The sequence below is a fragment of the Adiantum capillus-veneris genome, chromosome 17, assembly GCF_014529385.1.
Source record: "Adiantum capillus-veneris isolate H3 chromosome 17, ASM1452938v2, whole genome shotgun sequence".
In the NCBI taxonomy this organism is placed as follows: Eukaryota; Viridiplantae; Streptophyta; class Polypodiopsida; order Polypodiales; family Pteridaceae; genus Adiantum; species Adiantum capillus-veneris.
The window spans coordinates 128,042,865-128,068,790 of record NC_140947.1 but is presented as its reverse complement, the minus strand read 5'-3'; the positions used below and the strand labels follow the sequence as shown (position 1 = coordinate 128,068,790).

Here is a 25,926-nt window from a genome sequence, read left to right as displayed (position 1 = left end):
GATCCGTAAGCACATGTCTATATTCTAACCCTTGTTCCCGTTTGTTATCCCACAATAAATGATCAGTTTAATATGAGAAAATCATTTGGGTTGGTTAGATATAAGATTTTATGATAGCCACCCATTCTAAGGAATATATAATTGACTACCTTGGTTAGAAGTATAATCTTCTCTCATAAATTTTCTTGGTCCAAAATCTCCGTCAGAAGCACGACCAATCAGAGGACCCACAATATTTTTAGATGCATATTCCAATAAGAGGTTACTCCATCCCATTGTATTCATGGCCCCCATGGTGGTCGATATGTGTGGTCCACCAAGGTTCAAATAAAGAAAATAATGCAATCTGAGTCCTCCCCATAGCTTGATAGACTTGAATAGACTCTTCATTGTATCATAACATCTCTTCCTGCTGTGACCATTTCTTCCAAGAATTTGAGGATGTCCATGAGAAATCTCCACTAGTATTTTTTCCTCTCAACAAATAAGCCAATGCTATGTGCATTGACTATATCCATTAAACACTTCCTGACATCTCCCCTTCCCAAAGCTTCATATACACTGTCATGAAGGTTCCTAACACTCACATGACCTTGCTTTTTTGTAAACCAAGCTTGTTTTCTAAGACTTTGAACCAAAATTCTCTTAGATCAAGCTATTCTTAGAATATCTAAGTTGGTCATGTAATGGAATCATCTACCAAGACCTATTTATTGAAGACCTGTGCAAACTATTGATTGTGTCTATTGGTAAAGATGCATGCTCTCCTCAAGGTGGAGAGCAAGAGAGAGAGAGCTCCTTCTTCAAGGCTGAGAAGAATGAGAGAAAGAAGTTATACTTGCTCAAGGTTAAGAGCCAGAGAGAATGAATTGCCCCTCCTTTCTACTCCTTTTTTTTTTTTTCTGGATGTCTTCTTCCCCATTATTATCCCCTTATGCCCTCGTAAAAGAAAACACTCCCTCAAATACCTTCCACCTCCACAAAAGTCATGGTGCCAAGTGACTAATGTGGCATGGCAAGGTTTGTGATGATGTGATAGCCTGAGATAAGGATTGCATAGAATTAGCCAGTTCTAGAATGAAAAGAAGTTCCATCAAATTTTGGATGCCTTTTGTCACTACAGCTATGGCCTTTGTGCACTACATCTCCTTGCCCAAGCCTTTCAAGCTCCTCTCCTCCCAGTGTTTGTTTTTTGCACATTTTTGCCATGACTTTTCTTTCTTCTTTCACACTCACATACCTTCCCCATTATGTGGTGACATTGGTTCCTGGGTCTTGAATCTGGACAATAATAAAACCGTGTATTAGTGAAAGTGTTATTTATGTCACTTGTTGGGTTGTCCTGATTTTCATTGTCGGTATCTTTTTGAAGCTCCAAGTGTTCTATGGAGTCATAGAACTTGTCTTCTTCTTCGTATTTTGATTCATGACATTCCTTTGTTTGCTCTTCATCATCTTGGGAGCTTGTTGATGCATGCTTCTCTTTGTTTTCCTGGATCACACTCACTACAAAATATGGAACAAAATTAAATCCATCTTTATCACAAAACTTTGTTGTTGGACCGTCTTGAATAGCACACACATCCATAGTAGCCAAAATGTGTTTCCATTCTAGTGGATTCAATGATTCTTCTAGAAATGGTTTTGGGATATAATTCTTATCTCCGATCGCCCTTTCTAGAATACACTCCTCTCGCTTTAAGCTTACACATTGCGAAGCTCCACACATCCGCAATTCTTTAGGCTTACCCAACCATGTTGGAAGTTTTGATCTTGCTATCGCAGTGGAATTGCACTCCTCAACCGGTGTTCTTGTCACATCCTTGTAGCTATGTTCCTTCAAGTTTATCCTTGTCGTGGTTTCCATGTGTCTTAGGTAGATATGTTCATAACCCCAATCCTAGACCATTTTCAGTTGTCGCATGAATGGTTTTCCCAATATTATGTCATAATTGTTCTTCTTGTTGAATTGAACCGCATTGTGCATTGGGTGTATTGAAAGGAGCATTGATGGTGTGTGTGAGTTGAATGGAAATCTTGCTAAGTGTGGGTGTGTGGAGAGGAGTGCAAGCAGTGGCATGTTAGCATGTGTTGATCTTTTCAAGGTGTTTGTGAGAGGATAGGGGTGCTGTGAATGCCCTCAGCTATAGAGAGGCATTTGTTTGTGTTTTGGGTGTGTTTCCCATTGCCTCTCTCCATCTTCTGGTGCCCGCACAGAGGAGCACATTGATTGATTCTACTTTTGTCAAGAAGACACAAGTTTTTCTATTGGTGTACATGGCTATGGGACAATTTTCATAGGTGAAGAGGGTCCAAACAAGTGGATTGTAAATTTTGAGCTGTATATTTTGTCATTACGTATGCCGAATGAGGACAATAAAATGCAAACTTTTTATTCGTGATGCATGATAAAGCAAAAGTGTGGCACGAAGCTTTGGAAGGTGAGCCGAGGGATGCTTGGCCGGCTCTACGGACACGTTTTCTACATGACATCTGCACAATTGAGATGGATGCAAAACTAAAGGCGCTCAAAAAAGATGTAAGTGAAGAGTTCAATTTATTTTTAGACCATTTTGAAGCTTGTTGGATAGAGTTAGTGGCAACCATGTAGTTGGATAATGGAGACTACTTCAAACTGGATAAATTCATGGCATGCCTTCACCCTAAAGTGAGGAAAAAGGTGGACTTCAAAAGACCAAAAAATTGTAATGGTGCAATGGGAGATTGCAAAAGAAAAGAGCAGGAAGATACAAAAGAAGATTGAGCGGGGTGTGTTGGGATATGAAGTGGTGGTTCCTACCCAACCTCAGGGCGAGGCCATTACCAGGTAGATTCTAGGGACACTATGCATCGGATTGTCCTCATCCTCCGAGAGAAAGAGGTGGCATGTACCCACAATTTGGAAGAGTAAGAGGTAAAGAACAATTTAATGGCCCAAGAGAGTAGCCATTCAAGAATCTAGGGTAGCCAGCCCTGCCAGATGGTGGTGAAGTTCCAAGAGCAAATATTATAAGGGTAAATAAGCAAAATGCTGAGGTTTTGACTAATAAAACAGTGAGAGCTGAAAGGGAAACAAAGAGTGAGTGGAAAACTAGGGCTCACAAGGGTAAAGAGAAAGTATACAAAGGCAAGGAGCATCCAAAAACTAGCAAGAAGAGAAGGAGTTGCAATATCAAGGAAGCGGATTTCCTGTTAGGACGCGGCTACCCTAAGTATGACCTGGTAAGTGATGTGCAAAGTCAAAAAACTAACATCAATTTTGGTTAGTTGTTGGATTTAAATACTAAGCTGAGGAGATAGTGGTCTATGAGTTTTAGCACGCGGATACTAAGAGCTAAGGCCAATGTGCATGCGGTGCAGAATATAACCTTAAGGGTGGGTAGTCCAGCGGATGTCCTACCCCTTGAAGATGCAGGTGCAGGTGCATGCCTATATAGATGGTGGACTATATATGTGTGTCATGATGGAGGCTACTACGAGGGATACACGTGTTAAAGAATTAGCAAAGTCGAATGTGCACATGACAATGGCCGACTATGCCAAAGCTAGGTGTTTGGGCACGGCCGAGGATGTAATAGTGAAGGTAATGGGAATTGAGTGCCTAATTAATTTCTTTGTGACGAAAGCATGTGAGAATGCATATCCAATTATCTTGGGTAGGCTATGGTTGCTTGCAATAGGTGCTGAACAAGATTGGGAAAGCAGGGTGTTCACATTTCTTGACAAAGAGAAAGTGAGACATGTACTTCTAGATTTGAAAACCAAAGAGAGATGTTTCCATCCTATGGTAGAAAAAGACAAGGATGACATGAGAAGCTATAAGTACGAGACCAAGAAGACATATGATGAAGGCTACACCGATACCAAGGAGAAGGAAAGCGGAGATGATATGCTAAAGATTGATGCCAATTTGTTTGGTGTTATTATAGAAGTCTCACATGCAAAAGAGGAGATGCAACCGGCAAGCTCATGGTATTAGGTGTGGGTGAGGTTGCCAATATGTTAAGTGAAGATTTGACAAAGCAAGAGAGATAAGTCTATGTCCAATTGTGTGTGAGTGCAAAAATGTGGTGCGTGTGTGGAGAGTGCAAGAGAGAGAGAGAGAGGGCGAGAGAGAGAGGGGGAGAGAGAGAAAGAGAGCACGACACAGGGATGTGGGGTGGAGCTCCCAGATCTCACTGTATGAGCATAGTGTGAGAATGAGCCAGAGCTCCTTATTTTTTGTATATATAAAGAATAAGGAGATAAATGTGGGTGACCGGACACTGGCCGACGGACATGGGCAATGCACGGTGAGGCACACCACCTTTACCTAACATTCTCCCACTAAAGGCTGTGTGCCAATAAGTGGAGAGAAGACTAGCCTACAACTATTATATACAAGAGGTGAGAGAAGACGGCTCTCAACCTATGCCCACTGGCTCACTCTATAACTACTCTACTGTAGATGCAACATGCATACCACTAGGACTAGAGCTATGATGACACTCCTGATGCAGGTATCGAGTGATGACCCGCATGGCTCCACAATGCACAATCCCAGTGTCAATCATCGCACGACTGATGCAGGTATTGAGTGATGACCTGCATGGCTCCACAATGCACAATCCTAGTGTCAATCATCGCACGACTGACAACTCCCACTGCAAATGCACCAACTACATAAGCAAGATCAGGTCTCGAGACCAAAAGGTCAGACGTGAGAGACCCAAAAGCCGATTAAGCATGCACTATGTGTGCCAACTTATCCCTATCAGCAACCTCAGTGCCATATGCATCCTCATCAGGAACCACCTGACTATGCATCACCATGTCAGCATCGGCTGGCAAAGACGTATCTACTGAGAATGACTGTAAAACCAAAAAACCAGCACCTCACACACAGCTATTTGAAGGACACTGTCACCCTCAAACCTATCAGACGCATCATAGAACAATATATCACTCTTTGGCTTAGTTGATGTCACCTCAACTAATGACTGACCAAGTTGTGCATCCCCAGAGATACCACTGTTTGTGTGAACGTCACCACAAGACAAATGCACAACCTGCTCTCCATGTAGCACATTCACACAAGAGACACGCTTTGTCTCTCACTCCAAAAATGGTTGCAAATACATAGAGACTACACCACCTCGTGTGTCAAAAATATGCAAAGGGTATACCGGACCATTCCTAGCACCTCTGGCTATCACCAATGATCCCCTATGCATCTAAAATGATCGCTCTCCAAGCAGTACACACAATGTCCACGACTCTGCAATTGACGAACTGAAATGAGACTCTGGCTGAGTCTTGGTACATAACATACATCTTGGAGAACCATGATGAGGAATGTAGCAACCGGCTACAAAAAATGGGTGCTCGTTTTGGTTTCATAATTTACAACCATACATAATGTTTTTACTTGTCATATTTCACAATTGATACAAAATCTTCCAATGCTTTCTTAACCATACATGCTACCCCTCCTTGCCCTCTTTCCTGCTTGAGATTCTTTGACCACATCAATGAATGTACATTGTAATCCTCCAAGCCTTTAATCCTTTGTGTATCATGCTTCCAAGTTTCAACAAGATGTACAACATCGGCTTTGCTTGTAAATTCATCAATGCCAACCCCCGCATTTTGTGGATATCCATTGCAATTCTAAAAGCATATTTTCAATTGTAACTCAGGCTCATAGGTTGTACATTCCTATTTGCTCGGAGGACTTGCCTCCTCCTTGGGCACATTTTCTTTGTGAGAGATCTCCTTGTTTTTCTTATTCTTTTCCTCATATGCCTTGCGACACATATTTTGCAGATGGAGAGAGAGAGAGAGAGAGAGAGAGAGAGAGAGAGAGAGAGAGAGAGAGAGAGAGAGAGAGAGAGAGAGAGAGATTTGAATCGCTTTGTTACCCACAAGTACTTGTCGATGATTTTTGTGTTTTTTTATGAGCAACATTGTCACACTAAGAGGGAGAAAATAATTGCATAAGGTAAAACCAAGATGGAGACAACCATATAAAGTATTTGCAGCCACAAAGCTCAACCATAAGGGAAATCCTTTATCTCTTTCATGAGCATACTAAGGGGACTCTATTTTATCACTTGAAAACAATTCAAATCAGCCTCTATCTTTCATTAGGAACATCTATACTATATCTATACTATATGTAATCTATACTATTGTAAAAGGGGGAGGGATTCCGGTCTCCCTCCGCCACGTGGCAAAATCAGATTCTCCCGGCCAGTGTGGCCTGCAATCCGGCATAACAGGCGACGCTCAACACGCTGAGAGAGATAAAGAAAGACTCCATGAGAGAGAGAGAGAGAGAGAGAGAGAGAGAGAGAGAGAGAGAGAGAGAGAGAGAGAGAGAGAGAGAGAGAGAGAGAGAGAGAGAGAGAGAGACGTTATCTATACTATTATAAAAGGAGGAGCGATTCCAATCCCCCCCTCAGCCAGGTGGCAAAAATAGATTCTCCCGGCCAGTGTGGCTTGCAATCCCGCATAACAGGTGACGCTCAGTGCGCTGAGAGAGAGAAAAAAAGACTCCATGGGGGGGGAGAGAGAGACACACACACATACAAAGAGAGAGAGAGAGAGAGAGAGAGAGAGAGAGAGAGAGAGAGAGAGAGAGAGAGAGAGAGAGAGAGAGAGAGAGAGAGAGGATGCCAAGGAGCAGTAACACCATATGTATTTCTTGCCAGCCTTCATAGCGGCACCATCTCCACTCATTCCGTAGAGCCCATGTATGGGCATATGCTACAGTTGATACATTCTAAGGTACGATGTCCAAGAGGAAAACTGTTTTTAGCGGATTTGGAGCAAGGGTAGATGTCTCTCTAGAATATGCAGTCACCTATGGGCCTCTTAGGCATGTGGAATTACGCAGATGCTGAAAGGACAAGCTTGGTCAACATTTATGCAACTAGTATGCCTTGATTGCCAAGATTTGGAGGAGAAGGCATGAAGTTGGAGAGTGTTTGAAGGAATACTATTGCAATTAGAGAGAGCTTCCCTTTGGTGCTTGTATGTTTATGGATTTGGTACCTGGATGTGTATGGAAATGAATGGAGAGCAAGGGCACCATTGTAAATACTATTTTGTTCGCATCGAAGCATTGAAGAAGAGTATACATTAGTAAAAAGAACATAGAAGTGAAAGATGAGAGAGAGAGAGAGAGAGAGAGAGAGGGAGGGAGTGTGTGAGTGCGCTTATTTTAATGTCGACAAATCTTGTGAGCATTAGTTAGCAGAAGTCACTCATATATACAGGAATTTATGTACTGTTTTGTTTTGAGAGAGAGAGAGAGAGGCAGGCATTTTTAAAAAAAAACAGAGAGAGACAGGGAGAGCTTATTATTTGTTTTGCTCAAATCTTGTTACGCTAAGTGAGTGTAAGTCACTGTAAATAGTATGGTAAAAAGTTGATGAATGAAGAAAGGAACTAAGCAAACGAGAGTTGGTAAGACTTTGAATGTAGCATGCAATGACTTCTTCACAATGAAACGGACAGAACTTCTATGGAGAAGAGGAGGAGGACTAGGTAACAACACATATTAGTGGGAGATGTTGATGCACGAAGTAAGGGCTATATCGGTAAGATGATCTTCAAAGTTGCGCGTGTGACTAACTGTTTGACAGGAAAATAGCGCGAAACGAATTGTTTAGCTGACTGAAGATGGTTGGGGACCACGTTAGAGTAATTCAATTCTATAGTCTCGAGTAGGCCGAGCACGTCCGCAATCTGCACAAACAACATACAATGGTGTTTTGTGGAGCAACCAGACAGCATGGCGATGTCGATGGTGATTCCTTGACCGAGTGTGTTCCAAGTGATGTAATGTGGATGCCATGGGGTAGGTGGTTGAACTGGCCATGGAATGAACTCAGTCCATTTATGCATGTAGTGTCTGAGCACCCGCTCTTGCAAATGTGGGTAAAGACAGTATTGCAACTTATACATTGCAGTCTCAAATTCTGCTTGCTGCTCAATCAGATTAGCTAGGATCAGCCTACCCATTGTAAACTGAAAAGAAAAAGCATTTAAATCAAAGAAGCTGATAAGTAGTCAAGTCTGTCATAGTCTGAATGGAAAAAAAAGACATTGTTGTAACCAATGATTAACATTATATGACAAAGACACTGAACAAAGCAATTAAATATAGATGGCATAAGTTCGCAACTATATTTTCTTATTTCTTTTCAAAAAATAATATATTCTCAACCTTGGTGGATGTCCAGAATAGTGTTATAACCTAATGCAGTTGTTGTTTTGTGTTGTTTAATATGTTGAAGACAAGGTGCAACATTTGTACATTTATAATTTTTTTGTAAAATATATAAGTTGTTGCTACATGATTTGTCTCTTATTAGCTGATAATTTTTTGTAGAAGTATTAGACATGGGGTTGCTGGAATGGATTGTCTGTTTCTCTTGATGTTATTGCAAGACATCTAGGTAACAGTTGAATCCTAAAATTTGAAAGCTGAATGATGTTCATGTAGAGGAAAGCAAGAACATAAGGTAACATAATATGATATCGAGAAAAAAATTGCACAACATAACCTGAACAGAACACAACATAAAGAAAGTCTCACAGATAATAGAGAAGCATAACATGAAAATTATCACAGATACTAGAGGAAAAGACTCTTGAGAAGTGATTGAATACAGAAGAGAAAACTGAATGGGAGTTGCTGCCTCAGAACAAAGATTAAGTTTGATTGCACGCTATATTTTTCTATGGTGTTTTAAATAATAGTATTTCTTGCAGTTTGGAGGATGTCCCTTCAAATTATTGTATCCTTTCGTGGACGTTGCATCTTGAGTAATTATCTCTTGTGCTTCTAGTGCAATAGCAGTTCTCCTATCGTGTGTATTGTGCAGTACATGAAACTCAAAGTTTTGACAAAATGGGGGAAAGGACGACACATGATGTTACATCCGTTTTGGTGGATTTGTCATGTGTGCTCTTTTCCTAGCTTCAAAATCGATGTCATGCCTATGTAAACACGGTTATTGATTTTGCACCTAATAGAGTAAACTATGTAGTTCTCTTCATCTGTCGTTGTCTTTTGGGAGCTGGAACAGCGTCGGAACGTGCTGCTTCCTCTTGTGAAGTTGTTATGTTGTTGGGGATCTGCTTGTTGGTTCCGTTGTCGATGTCCTATACTGAAGTGATTTGCTGAATTAGTATGTAATCAGATAATAATCAGATAATTATATTCTATCAGGGGTACATATGGTTACCATGTAGTGGTTCAAGATTTCGAAATGGATCAGTTGTCTGACCGAACCGGGCATGAAAAAGGTCTCTATTAAAATGCCATGTGAATTTCTCATCAGTTAAGATTGCTCTCTCATTCCCTTTGAATTCGTTCCCAAACTCTTTGACCATGTTGGAAAGTGCCTGGCTTGCTGTATTCTTGTCGAGAACGACCAATTTGTCGAGGGAAATTTTGTAACCGTAGTGTAGCATCTCGATTGCATAGGTGGTGATACCAGTAGTCTTTGTGTTCAGTATTTCTTGGGCTTCTGTGTCTAGCAGTAGTTTGTTTCACTCATCGAAGTCAATGCCCAACGATAGCAGTATCTCTTTTTCCAACCCTGTAGAAAAAGAAGGATAGATGTTGTAGAAGCAACCCAATTTGTTAACTTTTAGTGTTTGCAATACAAGAATATGAAGAGCTCGAAGTACCTGCTGCCAGTGATAGCCGTTTTTTCGGCTCTTTGTAATTGCCACAGTGAGTTACCTCACCCTACCAAAATCACCCAAACACTGTGGCTATCCCTACCATTTCACTGTACATAGGCGTGCGTGAGTCACGGGACTTTTTCCCATATCTTCTTAAAAACCCTCAGCTAGCTAGTCACTGGGCTAGGTGAGCCAAAAAAAATAAAAAAAATAAAAAAATAAAAGTATATTATGACCTCTTTGTGTGTAAATATTTCATTGTATATATGGCCTAAATATAGGGTTTTTTTATAATTATTTTGGTATTTTATTTAAATATTTCTACTTAGGTGTGTGTTTTATTAAACCTATGTACACCTTCTTTCATCCTCTTACACCATAATTATACTTTTTTTGCCAATATGTACATACTCTAACCTCATATTTTTCCTTTATACAAATCACTCCCACATTTTCACCCTCACCCTCGTGAAAACAAAAAATTGATTTCTACTCATTGGTTACTTTTATTATATTATTTACTTGCATACCTTTTCCTCTTTCACCCAAAATAATTCAAGGAGGGACCATATCATATGATTCCAATATCTTTCCATATCCATAACTCCTCCATATTTTTATTATTATTTTTACTCATTATTCTAACACCATGTGCTCATTGAGCTAAAGTCCATGAATAGTCCATACACTAGTCCCACCATGTATATATTTCTTATTTCACCAATAATCCTCCTCCATGCATGGGTCAAGGGCAACTTGAATGCTTTGTATTATAATATGACAAAGGAGGGGCTCACTCTTGGATGCATTGTACAAATTCAATAAAGGAGGGGACCACTAAAAGACTTTTGCAGCATAAAAAATAGGCTTTTTGGTGAGAATTTTGGCACCTATCTCCACTCCGAATTTGGAGCGGTGGTCAAAAGAGAAAATGTAGCCCACGCTCTAAATAATCACCCCAAATTTTTTCATGATTTTTGGAGCTACCAGCTGTGAGCTATGATTTTTTTAGTGGACCCCAGTTTTCCCATGCTATGCAGCCACACTCTCTCTTCCACTTTATCATTTTCCTCTTTCACACACACTTCTCCACTCATCATCCCCATCTCTCTCACCACTCCTCTCTGCACACTACTCACCTTCTCCTCAACCTTGAAGAATAAGAGAAACCATGGTGAACTCATACCTCCCACACACAATTCCATTCCAAAATTGACCACCTAGTCTCATTTTTCCTCCTCCAAATTACCCATATCTATCAAAAAACCACAAAATTCAGCCTCTTCTCTTAAAAGACAGCATCATGGTGGTTGATTACTCAGCTTCAATTACCTTGTCTCTCAAGGAATGTCCAAAGTGGAGAAAAAATGTACCGTCAAAGCTAGTGGACCGTCAACAAGCGTCAAAATTGGCCCTACTCAAGACACTTGGAGCATCAACCTTGTAAGAAATCTACCTTTTCTTACCTCTTTAGAGTTTTTCTTCCTTATTTGTATCCTACATGGATACTCCCATTGTAAATATCCAATTACATTTGTAAATTAATACTAACTCTACTAACACTAACCCACTATGAAAAGTCCTATCACCTCCATTTCTCTCCTCTCTCTTTCCCCACCAACTTCTTGATAATTCCAAGCAAAAGAAATTAGATAAATTGCTGAAAATCTAACCCAACCATGGTTAGAGGAGTAACCCTAGCCTTCAAAATTGCTATAAAAGGAGGGTGTAGCTAGCATAAAAGGGGGGGAGCCATAAGCAAGAGCACTATGCTATAGCTTGAGAAGCCAAGCTCAACCTCTCTAGAAGGAGCTCTTGAGTGGAAGCTCATTGTCTTATGCATGTGCATGTGTTGTAATAGGGGATTAGCAAGGGAAATCTATGCCATTGTAAGAGAGAGAGTGATCATTCAATTGAGAGTAGGAAATCTATCATTTCTCCTACTAGTGTAAGCCCAACATTCGCTGAATCAAGGAGGGTGGATTTGGACTAAGCTTGGATACTTTGTCTCCCTTCCAACGTGAAGTAATGGACAACAATGATGTGTAAGTGTCTTGGTGTTTTTTTTTTGTTAAGTTCTTGATAGCTAGTCTCTGGTGTTGTCATCAATCTAGCCATAAATCCCACATACTGTAAGAGGGCGACAGGGTGGAGAGGACTCCCCTGGCCTTAAGACAGTGATTGGGGTGGCTTTTCTTGTGATGTGTTGTGGTGAAATTTATGCAAGCTATGTTGAACAAGTACTAATCTCACTTTGATTTGTCATGACAGATTTGTAAGAAGGTATTAATGCAACAAGCACCCCCTCCCCCTTTCTCTCTCTTTCTTAAATATATAGTTGTGTTTGCTTGATCATTGCCGATACGTTTCAAAGCAGCCCGAGCACTATCTCTCTCTCTCTCTCTCTCTCTCTCTTGTTTTAGTGTGTGAGAGTATTCCGTTGGTGTTAGGGTTAGTGTAAATTCCTTGCTGGTTTGTGGGTTGCTCTAACGATTCTCCTCTTTTGCGTCCTAGTTCGCTCTTAAACTAGGTGGTGCCCCTTGTGTAGTTGGGATTTGGCGGTGGGTTTGTTGTTTTGGTTTGTGTTGTGTTGTGCCCCAGCCCCATTGAGCAGCACGGGAGCCTTGAATGGTGTCTAGAGGCCACTCTTCTTGTTGCCCGCCCCGGACCGCCTCAAATTGGTGCCCCCACTGAGGACGGCTTGTGTATTTTTGTGTAGAATCAACCTTTAGCATAGTCAAGTAGTTTGCATGAATCACGAAGCTTTGTATGATCCCTTCATTCCCATTGCAAGGCAAAAGGTACACATAATTGTTAGTACTAAGTTGCAATTTCAACGTGTCATTCGTAGAATTTTAGGTCCTCTTAGGTTGGCCGAGATAAACGCTTCAGTAAATCCTTTTATTTTGCCTCTCATTAGGTACGACCTTAGTTTGGACGTCTATATTTTTGTTTTGTTTTAAGCATTAGGACATGCATAGGCCATGGATAATGGCCCAGGAATAGAGGTTTTTCCCTTTCATTTTACTCCACACATTAGAATAAACGTTGCAATTAGTAGAAAGATCCATTTTCAACAACGAATGGTGTTCATGTTGGGTGCCCAAAGAGCAGGAGAAATTCTTGCACCACCAAACCCTGTCATTCTACCTCTCATCAACTACCACACTTCTTTTGATGTACATGTGTTCATTTTATTTTAAAATGAAGTGCAGCCCGGCAAAGTAGTGTGTATGTTTGTTTTTTCTTTGTCCCAGTTGTTACAAGAAACAAAAAAACGATCATTTATTCTAACTGGGAATGTGTGTGCAGTAAAAGTTCAATCCTTAGAGATCTAGCTCTATTACCAATCGAGTTGCAGGAGCAAGTAGTAAGGCGTCTCCCTCATAACAAGAGGGTGGTGAAGTTAAGACGGAAGGTCCTACGCGTGGATTCCATTTTCCTCTTGTTGTTGGGCACTAAGGAAGACCGCGCATTCATCCAACTAGTGTGTGCCCTAAGATTGGTAAATAGAGTGAAATTTGGCGTTTGGCGAGTGCATTTCACCATTGAGGAAGACCCTTCAGGAAACTTGCGGCCAGAGTTCATGCTTCATAGACTCACATTTGGTGAATTTTTCCCTCATTTGCGTCTTATTAATAGTCTTCCTTTCGCTTTCAACAAAGGAGATAGGGAGCTATTCAGAGCTTGTCTTAATAAAGAGAGCATAGAGAAGATTGCAAATTTGTATAAATTCTCATCCTTCTCTACTTTCTATGACACTTTGTTCATAGAGACATTGTAAATCTCTTTATGCTTTTGAATGATTTAACCATAATCCTAAGGATTTTTTGTCCAGGAATTTTGTAGCACAAGTGGAGTCTTTAAATCTTGCAAACTTGATCGGACTTGATGAGGATGTTCTTTATGAAATTGTGAGAAGGTTGCCTCACTCCGACTGTGTGGAACTCGAAGGAAAGGAGCTCCTAGTCAATTGCTACTTTCTCACGGCCTTCGACGAGCATGAAGATCTAGTTTTTATACAAACCGCTTGTGCATTGGGAATTGTAGAGCAAGTGCAATTTATCACTTGGGACGTGGTTGCTCTTTTGGATCCAGAAAATGAAGTTCTAGAGATTTCTGTTTATCGCCTTAGCTTTGAAGAATTTCAACCCTTCTTAGAGCTCATCAATAGTCTACCCTTTTGTTTTGATCAAACAAATCGAGACCTTATTGAAGCTTGGATAGCTGAAGAAGAAAACCTAGAGTGGTATTTTCTCACTTCTTCATTTGCAGGCGAGTGGTTCTAGATCTCTATTGTATCCCTTATTGTAACTGGTGTTGTAATCTTTCATAATAATGGAGAGCCAACGCCAAATGTCTGGATATCCTCTTTTCTTTGGAGAGCCTGGAGAGGATGCAGAATTATTTTTAGCAAATTTCAAGATGTCTTGCCGTATCAAGAGGATAGTAACCGATCAAGAACGTGTAGAAATGTTTGAGGTGGTCCTTAGGAAAGATGCTAGTACTTGGTTTGACTCTTTGCCTGAGGAAGTTAAGGGGAATTACACAGAAGTTTTGAATCGTTTTAAGAGATACTTCTTTGATCCCCAAAACACTCAAAAACTATGGCAAGACATTGTTTCTCATAAGCAAAAAGACTTAGATGACTACTACTTGTACAAGCAAGAGTTTCTACGTCTTTGGGCTCTATGGATACGAAATGTTGCTAACCCTGGTGATGGTGCAGAATTTTTAAAGAAGGAGAGGCTCATAGCCGGACTCTTTCCTAACCTTAAGGTAAAAGTTGAGGAGGGTGCACCTGCTACTTTTGATGCAGCTGAAACTAGGGCTGCTTAGAAGTATAGGAAACTCAAGTGCTTAAGGGGAGAGGTTCCAATAGAAGGTCTTAGACCCAAAGGTAAGTCACAAGCATCAACATCGAGGGAGCTTCCTGAGGTAACGGCGGAAGTAATTGAGAAGTTAAACGAATCTTTAAGCAGCCTGTCAATTCACCTTGCACAAGCTGTAGGTCCAAAGGGACAAGCAAAGAAGTCTGAAGAGCGAGATCCACGACCTAGGAGAGTCTTGCAATGTTGGAATTGCGGAGAGTCTGGACATGGGATGTATAATTGTCCTTGGCCCCGTGGGGAGCCAGGGAGGCCTAACTTGAATTACCCAGTGATGAATGCAGGTGAAGGAACTGATCAACAACCAAGGATTCTACAAAGTCCAAATGGACCAAGACCACCTCCACAAGGGGTAGAAGGAGTTCCACCTTTGCCAGATCCACATGTGCATGTGGTAGAGGTGAAAAATTCAAATGAGGTTGACATGGAAGCCAATGGAATTAAGCGTGGCCGAGGAAAAGGTAAAGAGAAAGAAGGAGTCACATCACAGAGTGACCATGGACAAGGCAAGAAGGCAAAGGAAACCAAGGAAACCAAGAGGACTCGACGTCGTATCAACCTCCAAGACTTCCCTCTTGGACATGGTATGGCTCCGTACAACTTGTTGGAAGACATGAGAGGTAAGGGTCCTGATATTTCATGGCCTCAATTTCTTGCATTATGTCCACAAGTTAGGAGGGATTTAACAAGGGCAGTTAGCACTAGGAGAAAGGTAAAAGAGAGTGTGCCTGTTGTAAAAATTGCACAAGCTGAAATGAATGAGGACATTACACCGGTGCTAGACTGTTACATCAAAGGGAGATTGGTTAGGAAAGGTCTAGTGGATGGGGGTGCACAAATTTGCATCATGACAGAGGGACTCATGCAAAAACTAGGCATGCACATCCATGAGACACCTGAAATTAGGGTCAAGGTGGCAAACAATAGCAAGGCTAGGTGCGTAGGCATTTGTAAAAATGTTTTTGTGGAGGCCTTTGGCATTAAGAAGGCAGTGGATTTCTATGTCATGTCTACCAAGGGAAATGGTTACCCATTTATCCTAGGAAGACCATGGCTAATGAAAATGCGAGCTTTGCAGGATTGGGAGAGTGGAAAGCTAATTTGCAGGAATGACAATCACAAGAAGGTTGTCTTTGACATGAAGGAGCAACGCCAAGAGGAGCTCCATGAAGAATCATCTCAAAGTGAGACGGAAGAAGGTTGGACCGATAGCACTTCAGAAGAAGAAAGTAGCGGTAGCATTATTGAAGAGGAGTCTTCCATCGAAGTCATGGGGGTAAGGTTTAAGCCAAGCAACCAAGAGACCTCTTGTCAAGGCTTGGAGGAGGTAGGTCCTCAAGAGAACGAAGGTGATCAAGATGAAGGGATGCTGGAAGGTATGCTATCAACAACACTTACAAAGGATGAAAGAGAGGAGTTCAAATGTGTGCTAAGGAAGTTTCCTAGGCTTTTTGCTAAAGACTACACCGATGTGCGTGGAGTAGATGCTGTTCAACACAAAATTGAGTTGAAGCCAGAGGCCACACCTAAGGCTCAGAAGCTACGAAGGCTAGGAGTCATCAAGGAGCAGGCTTTACTCAAGGAGGTAAGAAAGCTTCTAGCAGCAGGGTTCATTTATCCAGTGGAGAATTCAGAGTGGGTCTCTCCTGTTGTTGTCACTCCTAAGAAGAACGGCAAGTGGAGGGTGTGTGTGGATTACCGTCCCCTCAATGAGGCAACAAAGAGAGATCACTTTCCCCTCCCATTCCAGGATGAGATACTAAATGAGGTAGCTGGTCATGAGAAGTACACTGTGTGCGATGGTTACTCAGGTTACTTTCAAATAGGGATTGCACTGGAGGATCAATTGAAAACAACCTTTATCACTCCTTGGGGTTGTTATGCTTTTAGAGTCATGCCATTTGGTCTGACAAATGGTCCTGCAACATTCCAACGTTTCATGAATATGGTGTTTCAAGCATTCTTTGGAAAGTCAATTAGGGTGTTCATTGATGATTTCTGTATTTATAGCTCAAAATCATTGCATCTACAAAGGGTAGAAGAAGGTTTAAAGAAGCTCTACGACATGGGAGGTCAACTCAACCCCGACAAGTGCCATATAGGTGAGGATGAAGTAATCTTGCTTGGTCATAAAGTTTCTTACAAAGGCATTGAAATGGATCCTTCGAAGGCAAAGGCTCTCATTGAGCTACCATCACCCAAGAGTCTTAAGGAGGTCATCTCATTCATTCAAAAGGTGAAGTATATGTCACGCTTCATTCACTTAGCCTCGGAGTTACTTCACCCTTTGCAAAAATTGACACAACAAGTAGAATTTGCATGGTCTGATGAGCTTGAAGAGTACTTTTGTAACATTAAAGTCATTTTGTCAGAGCTACCAACACTCATGCCTCCTTGTTGGGAGTACACATTCTTTGTTAGCTCTAGTGCTGGGAAAGAAACAATTGGTGCTGTGTTGCTACAACAAGATCCCCACAGTACAAGGATGCGACCCATCTACTTTGCTAGTAGGGTCATGAATGCTTTGGAGAGAGACTACACAGAAGCAGAACTCATGATGCTTTCTCTCATGTTTGCGGTGAGAAAGTTTAGATCCTACCTGCTACCAAAACCTTTTGTAATTCTCACTGCAGAAAATTTGTTCCCTTGGGTGTCATCTCAAATGAATCTTAGTACTAGGATCTCAAAGTGGATTATGGAGTTGCAAGAGTTTCAATACTCTTTCAAGGTAGAAGATAGTGTGCGTGCACAATTGGCAGGGATTCTCACTTATAGGGTGCACGAAAAGGAGATTAAGGTGCCTGAAGTAAAGACCCTACCATTGCCACCACCAAAAAGTATTCCTAATGCTTTTACTTTGTTCTTTGATGGAGCTTTTCGTCGAGCCACAGGAAAAGCAGGGGGAGGGCTAGTGTTGCTCAACCCAAGTGGAGAGGTGGTCATGAAAGAGAAGTTCAATCTACCAAGTTCAGCTAGCAACAATGAAGTAGAATATGACACTCTACTTCATGGTTTGAAGATGTGCATTGGCCAAGGGATACAACGCCTCATGGTAAAGGGAGATGCACTTCTCATTGTTAAACAGATTTTAGGCATTTGGGCATGCAAGAATGAGAGCTTACGGACAAAAGTTCATGCCATTCGTAGATTGTTTAATCAATTTGAAGAAGTGCAACTATATCATATTCCTAGGAAACAGAATGAAGATGCTGATTTACTTGCACAACAAGCCGTTGCATGTGTAAAGAAAGAAGTGCAGGTCATCATGGTGGCGGCTGCTGTGAAGCAACCGAGGTACCAGGGATTGGAGTCATTGGCTCCCATCATTGGCTACATTTTGGAGGGTGAGTTTCCACCAGACTTCACAAAAGCTCAAAAGAGGAGACTCATGAAGAAGGCAAGCATATATCTCTTCCTAGAAGGCTCCCTCTATCAAAGAGGGAAGGATCAAGTGTGCAGACGAGTACCAACTATCAAGGAAATTCCAACCATTCTAAAAGGTTTGCATGAAGAGGCATGTGGTGGTCATTTTGCCCAAGAATTAACTGTGAAGAAGATTTTGCTTTTGGGGTATGTTTGGCCAAGTTTGCATGTGGATGTTCAACATTGGTGTAAAAGCTGTCACACTTGTCAGATAAATGGAAATAGAAGGTTGGTGCATGGCCCAAGGCAAATAGTGCTTGCAAATGGACCCTTTGAAAAGTGGGGCATTGATGCTATGGGTCCTCTGCCTAGGACAAAAAATGGTAAACTCTACATTCTAGTGGCTGTAGACTATATGACTAGGTGGGTGGAAGCACAAAGTGTGGCAAAGGTAAATGAGAAGACAGTGAGCAAATTCGTCTACACTCACATTTGTTGTAGATTTGGCACACCTTTGGAGATTGTTTCTGATAATGGTCCAGGGTTTAGAAAAGGATTGCTCATAGAAGTTTGTGAAGAGATTCACATTCTACATCGTCATAGCACACCATACTACCCACAATCAAATGGTTTGGTGGAGAAGGCTAATGGTGTCATTGCAGGAATCATTAGAAAGATGGTGCAAAACAAGACAAAATTATGGGATGACTTCTTGGATGGTGCCTTGTGGGCATATCGAACCACATATAGGGAAGCCACAGAGTTCACACCATTTCACTTGGTCTATGGTCAAGAGGCTTTGCAGCCTATCGAGCTCAACATTCCAACAATGCGACTTCATGGCAAAGGAGCACAAGATGATCAAGAGGTATGGATGGATCGACTTCTTACGTTAGTGGAGCTTGAGTGGAAAAGAGAAGCAGCATATGAGTGCTACAAGAGGAAAGCCACACAAGCGAAAGAAACGCACGACAAGAAACTGAAGGACAAAGGCATCAAGGAAGGAGAGCTTGTGCTAAGGTATGACAATCGACTTGACAATCGTTTTGATGCCAAGTTTGAAACAAGATGGCAAGGGCCATACATAGTCAAGAAGGATTTCAATTCAAGTTACTATCAGCTTATGGACTTGAATGGTAAAGAGCACTCCAGGAAAGTAAACGGGTATTGCTTGAAGCCCTATTTGAGTCGCCTTCTACCAAAGGATCTACCAAAGATCTGTCCAAAGGCCGCTGTCTTATGTAAGTATTGTTACATGAAGCATGAGTGTAACTCCAGCCAAAATTCTGAGGGGCCAAACAATGAAGATCTCGTCAAGGACTCTGAAGCACTCTCTTTGGAAAAGATGCTCCATGATGGTACATGAATATACCATCATCCAGGGGGAGGGCTAATGATAGCCGTTTTTTCGGCTCTTTGTAATTGCCACAGTGAGTTACCTCACCCTACCAAAATCACCCAAACACTGTGGCTATCCCTACCATTTCACTGTACATAGGCGTGCGTGAGTCACGGGACTTTTTCCCATATCTTCTTAAAAACCCTCAGCTAGCTAGTCACTGGGCTAGGTGAGCCAAAAAAAAATAAAAAAATAAAAAAAATAAAAGTATATTATGGCTTCTTTGTGTGTAAATATTTCATTGTATATATGGCCTAAATATAGGGTTTTTTTATAATTATTTTGGTATTTTATTTAAATATTTCTACTTAGGTGTGTGTTTTATTAAACCTATGTACACCTTCTTTCATCCTCTTACACCATAATTATACTTTTTTTGCCAATATGTACATACTCTAACCTCATATTTTTCCTTTATACAAATCACTCCCACATTTTCACCCTCACCCTCGTGAAAACAAAAAATTGATTTCTACTCATTGGTTACTTTTATTATATTATTTACTTGCATACCTTTTCCTCTTTCACCCAAAATATATCAAGGAGGGACCATATCATATGATTCCAATATCTTTCCATATCCATAACTCCTCCATATTTTTATTATTATTTTTACTCATTATTCTAACACCATGTGCTCATTGAGCTAAAGTCCATGAATAGTCCATACACTAGTCCCACCATGTATATATTTCTTATTTCACCAATAATCCTCCTCCATGCATGGGTCAAGGGCAACTTGAATGCTTTGTATTATAATATGACAAAGGAGGGGCTCACTCTTGGATGCATTGTACAAATTCAACAAAGGAGGGGACCACTAAAAGACTTTTGCAGGCATAAAAAACAGGCTTTTTGGTGAGAATTTTGGCACCTATCTCCACTCCGAATTTGGAGCGGTGGTCAAAAGAGAAAATGTAGCCCACGCTCTAAATAATCACCCCAAATTTTTTCATGATTTTTGGAGCTACCAGCTGTGAGCTATGATTTTTTTAGTGGACCCCAGTTTTCCCATGCTATGCAGCCACACTCTCTCTTCCACTTTATCATTTTCCTCTTTCACACACACTTCTCCACTCATCATCCCCATCTCTCTCACCACTCCTCTCTGCACACTACTCACCTTCTCCTCAACCTTGAAGAATAAGAGAAACCATGGTGAACTCATACCTCCCACACACAATTCCATTCCAAAATTGACCACCTAGTCTCATTTTTCCTCCTCCAAATTACCCATATCTATCAAAAAACCACAAAATTCAGCCTCTTCTCTTAAAAGACAGCATCATGGTGGTTGATTACTCAGCTTCAATTACCTTGTCTCTCAAGGAATGTCAAGAGTGGAGAAAAAATGTACCGTCAAAGCTAGTGGACCGTCAACAAGCGTCAAAATTGGCCCTACTCAAGACACTTGGAGCATCAACCTTGTAAGAAATCCACCTTTTCTTACCTCTTTAGAGTTTTTCTTCCTTATTTGTATCCTACATGGATACTCCCATTGTAAATATCCAATTCCATTTGTAAATTAATACTAACTCTACTAACACTAACCCACTATGAAAAGTCCTATCACCTCCATTTCTCTCCTCTCTCTTTCCCCACCAACTTCTTGATAATTCCAAGCAAAAGAAATTAGATAAATTGCTGAAAATCTAACCCAACCATGGTTAGAGGAGTAACCCTAGCGTTCAAAATTGCTATAAAAGGAGGGTGTAGCTAGCATAAAAGGGGGGGAGCCATAAGCAAGAGCACTATGCTATAGCTTGAGAAGCCAAGCTCAACCTCTCTAGAAGGAGCTCTTGAGTGGAAGCTCATTGTCTTATGCATGTGCATGTGTTGTAATAGGGGATTAGCAAGGGAAATCTATGCCATTGTAAGAGAGAGAGTGATCATTCAATTGAGAGTAGGAAATCTATCATTTCTCCTACTAGTGTAAGCCCAACATTCGCTGAATCAAGGAGGGTGGATTTGGACTAAGCTTGGATACTTTGTCTCCCTTCCAACGTGAAGTAATGGACAACAATGATGTGTAAGTGTCTTGGTGTTTTTTTTTTGTTAAGTTCTTGATAGCTTGTCTCTGGTGTTGTCATCAATCTAGCCATAAATCCCACATACTGTAAGAGGGCGACAGGGTGGAGAGGACTCCCCTGGCCTTAAGACAGTGATTGGGGTGGATTTTCTTGTGATGTGTTGTGGTGAAATTTACGCAAGCTATGTTGAACAAGTACTAATCTCACTTTGATTTGTCATGACAGATTTGTAAGAAGGTATTAATGCAAAAAGCACCCCCTCTCCCTTTCTCTCTCTTTCTTAAATATATAGTTGTGTTTGCTTGATCATTGCCGATACGTTTCAAAGCAGCCCGAGCACTATCTCTCTCTCTCTCTCTCTCTCTCTCTCGTGTTTTAGTGTGTGAGAGTATTCCATTGGTGTTAGGGTTAGTGTAAATTCCTTGCTTGTTTGTGGGTTGCTCTAACGATTCTCCTCTTTTGCGTCCTAGTTCGCTCTTAAACTAGGTGGTGCCCCTTGTGTAGTTGGGATTTGGCGGTGGGTTTGTTGTTTTGGTTTGTGTTGTGTTGTGCCCCAGCCCCATTGAGCAGCACGGGAGCCTTGAAGGGTGTCTAGAGGCCACTCTTCTTGTTGCCCGCCCCGGACCGCCTCACCAGCTTTAGCTCGTTATTTCTATATTCTTTGTTTCGATTGCTGCATTTATTGATGTATGAGTGGAGGAGATGATTCGTGCGGAACCCTTCCATGAATGCACTCGGAGCCTCGCCAACCATATTTGCTAGGCGCATTTGATTTGAAGATGGGTATGCAGAATAATTTTTTTTTGGTTTTGAGGTAGCTGCGATGTTGATGAATTTATCGAATATCTGAATGATAGAGAAAGAGAAATATGATGGTTGAGTTTTGTACATATTGAATGGCATAAAATCTAGCTACAAAATAGATTAATTTGAGGAATGGTTACCTGATTGGTGTCCATGAGGAGATGTTGGAGGTTGTTACTTGTTATGAAGAAAATTTGCAGTCAAGAAAATTGTCGTCAAATAATTGATTGTGTAGTCCATGCACCTTACGAGATGAAAGACCGAAAGAGCTAGAGGACTTGTTTGTGAAAAAAAGCAAGGAAATGTCTAAAAATAAGTGAGGAAATGTCTAAAGACAAGTGAGGAAATGTCTAACCATTGGGGGAGTGTTCTACTGGCTGGCCAGAACATCCTTGGGGTTGGGATGTTCAATATTTTGAGATGGCGTCTTTCTGTCACTCGAGAGAACATGACGTATGCCAATCCTGGGGCGAAAGCTTGTTTTATAATGAGGATGTATTTCTTTGATATCGTAGCTCCTTGAGATTTGTGTCCAGTGATTGTATACGCAAGTGACAAAGGGAATGTGCTTTTGTGGAACCATTTGTAATTGATTACTCTTGTAGCATGTTTAGTCCTTCGTATTGTCATGGTGGTATCAGTGGAAAGTAGAATTACTTCTATAGCAGCAATTTGATCGGTATAGTCGTATGAATAGGAAAGTATACGATAGGTGGATCCATTCGCAACACCCATAGCCAAGTTAATGTTTTCTGTAATCATACATCTAGCCCCAATTGCAGTATTGTCCATCTCATGGAATGCCTTGTCTTGGAAGCATTCCTGAAACCATGGTTCGTCAAGAGCATTGGTCTTCAGTGGAATGGCAACAATATTAGATGCAGAGAAAGACTTTTGCAGAATCAAGTTGTTGTACTTATATACGTCTTCCCTATGAGTACATATCAGTGTAGTAGCGTCATCGATTACTCGCAGGAGTTCAATTTCATTAATTACACACTGTGACAGCATTTCTGCTATTTGTTGTTCTGTTGGTTGCTTGACACGGATCGTATCCAAGAATTGGATGTAAGTGGGGTCTGTAGAATGACGAATTGAGAAGTTCATGTTGTGGGTAGTGGCTGTAGCGATGTAAGCTGAGTTTTGTATACTGCAAACATGGCATAATGGCTCCTGGTGATGGCAGACTGGAGGAAGTTGCGCCAAATCCCCAAAAAGCAATATGAGCTTCTGACTGAATGGGTCAAGGAGTGTTCCATTGGTGATGTTAACTATCTGGCGAACGACCATATTGAAGATTGTACTCGTTAGCATTGATATCTCGTCTATGATAATGACGTTGGCACCATGTATAGCGACAAATCTTTCATCTGTGGGATGAATTGCTTGTGGGAAATGTTTCTTAGAACAAGGGATCCTGAATTGATAGTGGACTGTGGTTGCAAGGCTGCTCAGGCGAGTGGCCGCTGCTCCAGTTGATGCAGTCAGGATAACGGTCTTATTATTTTTTATGAAGCTTGAGGTGAAGAATTTTATGAGGAATGTTTTTCCACATCCTGGAACACCTGTAATGACATGGAGGCCATTACTCAGGCCTGATATACGATCAAAGATTTCTTGCTGTTGAGAGGTTAGAGCTGCATTGTTGGTCTCAGCGAACTCTTGCAGTAGCTTCAGCATTGTAGCACGACTTTGAGATACTCCTGGTTCAACTGTGTCATTCACTATACAAGTGAGTGGATCTTCACGATTGAGGATGAATTTTTGTTTTATGAGGTTTAAAGTGTGTCCTGTATTTTGAGAGACGAGCATATTTTGTTGGGTGTGCTCATTTATGTACATCTCCAAGTCTTCATCATGAAGATTGATCCGACGTATTTTGCACTCCAGGAAGTAAGAAGAGAGTGTGTTGGTTGGTGATAGAAGTTCCATCTCGTTCCTAATGGGAAGTTTTTGAAACAAGACATTGAAGAAGAATCCCTCTGTTTGATGGCCAGGATTGTACTCTGTAAATCTGACGAGGAGTTGTTTCTCTATGATGCTGTTGTTGTACGCATCATGAAAACTCAGTACAGGAGTATGTTCGTGTGGCTTTATAATTTTGTATCTTCTGTGGTAGTCATAGAATGTCATCTTTTCAAAATGAAGGGGCCTTGCACAATATAAATCAATTGGATGCATGACTATAGTCTGGCTACGAGATAGAAACCTTTGCCGTAGTGATGGTGGAGAGGAGTCGATGTATTCAACCCGTTCACTCCTTGTGATGATTGGAATCTTTAAATAGTTGATTGCTACCTCTGTCCGCAGATATTGGCTTTGATAATACAGAGGCTGCAATTAGTTGAAGCTTTACTTTGTCCAAGCCGTGAAGTCCAAGCCTTGCTGCATCGTTTGTGGAGAGGTTCAGTTTTCCAAGGGGTTCTGGTTTCATTGCATATTTGAGAAGGTAATGCGATATAGACGAATTTGTGACTCTTTGAATATTCATGTGTGCCTTCCATAGGAGCAAGATTGTGGGATGGTACGGGACAACATTTCGATGGTCATACCCAGGGCGGTATTAAAGCCATCTAGCAGTACATGCATCCATAGTTGAAGTCGTGCTGTATTGTGGTTCAAACGGGAATCCGTATTTGCACACTCTGGCTGATCCCATGACTCTGCAAGAGTCTCTGCATCTGTGTATCTGTTTTGTGGTAACGAGGGTTCGCAGCTCGGTGGTGAAGGTGTCTTAAGATTTTGCTGGTATGTATGCAGCAATCTCATTTGTAACTCGGCACAAATCTTCGTTAGAGATCCACAGTATGACATGTGCATGCAGTGAGCCTCGATTTTTCACTTCGTAGCGCACCATGTGATGGTCTACATGTCCAAGTATGCTGCTTCCATTGATGATGTGTTTATTCAGGAAAGCGTGCAAGCAAAGGTGAAACAGTGTTGCACACTCTATAGGGCAATCGTTCCACTTGAAGTCTTGGTTGTAGCCTTGAACAAGTTTTTCAATTGTGATGACTTCTTGCCATCTTGTTTGGGAAACCTCATCAGCAGCAGTAGTGAATGTCAAGAACAGATATGGTAGTCCCCATATGTCCACCATTGTTATGAGGTCTCTCAAGTTTCGTCGATGCCATGGTGGAGTACCTGGCATTGTGGCTGGGAGATTGTATCGAATAATATACTTCACTGCATCATGTGTAGATGCCGCGGTGTGTGCTCGTTTGTAGTTATTAATATCCCTTTGTAAAAATGTACTGTTTGTGGAGTTTGCAATCATGATAGCTTGTTTCAATTGGTACATCATGAGCAAATATGGCTTGTACAATGTGTATACAGAGAAGGAAGTTCCGATTCTCATTCTAATGTATTCACTGAAGTCGAATTCTCCTTGGTAGTTTCCTTTTCCTGTGGGAAAGAGGAAAGGGAATATCCCTGATTCTAATGTAATATCCTGCACTTCAGATTCATGAGACGGAAGTCCATTGTATTGAAAACTGACTGTCTGCTCGCTTAGATAAGCGGTATCACGTATTTGTATGGAAGTAAACTCGTGTTTGTCTTTAGCAATAAATGCAGTTCTCTTTGTTGTGCTGAACAAATTTTGCAATATGCTAATTTCACATTGTGCTTCTGCTTGTTGCATAAGTTCAAATGGATTGTTCTCTAGTGGTCCCTTATGATATTCTGTATAACCGATGCTGATAGAATACAAATAGATGTCCTTTTTTTTGGCTGCTCAGCGATGCACCGGTACTTCTTC

At 41.2% G+C, this 25,926-nt stretch overlaps 1 protein-coding gene across 1 annotated transcript; it reads right to left on the bottom strand.

Annotated features, from left to right (window-relative positions):
* Positions 1-7,575: 7,575 nt before the first annotated feature.
* LOC147438052 (uncharacterized) lies at positions 7,576-23,846 on the bottom strand. Its single transcript, XM_086486687.1, has 3 exons — positions 22,824-23,846; positions 7,906-8,013; positions 7,576-7,731 (listed from the first exon to the last, which is right to left on the bottom strand). The coding sequence occupies exons 1-3, from the start codon at positions 23,844-23,846 to the stop codon at positions 7,576-7,578; spliced, it is 1,287 nt and encodes a 428-aa protein (XP_086342813.1).
* Between the last annotated feature and the right edge of the window lie 2,080 nt (positions 23,847-25,926).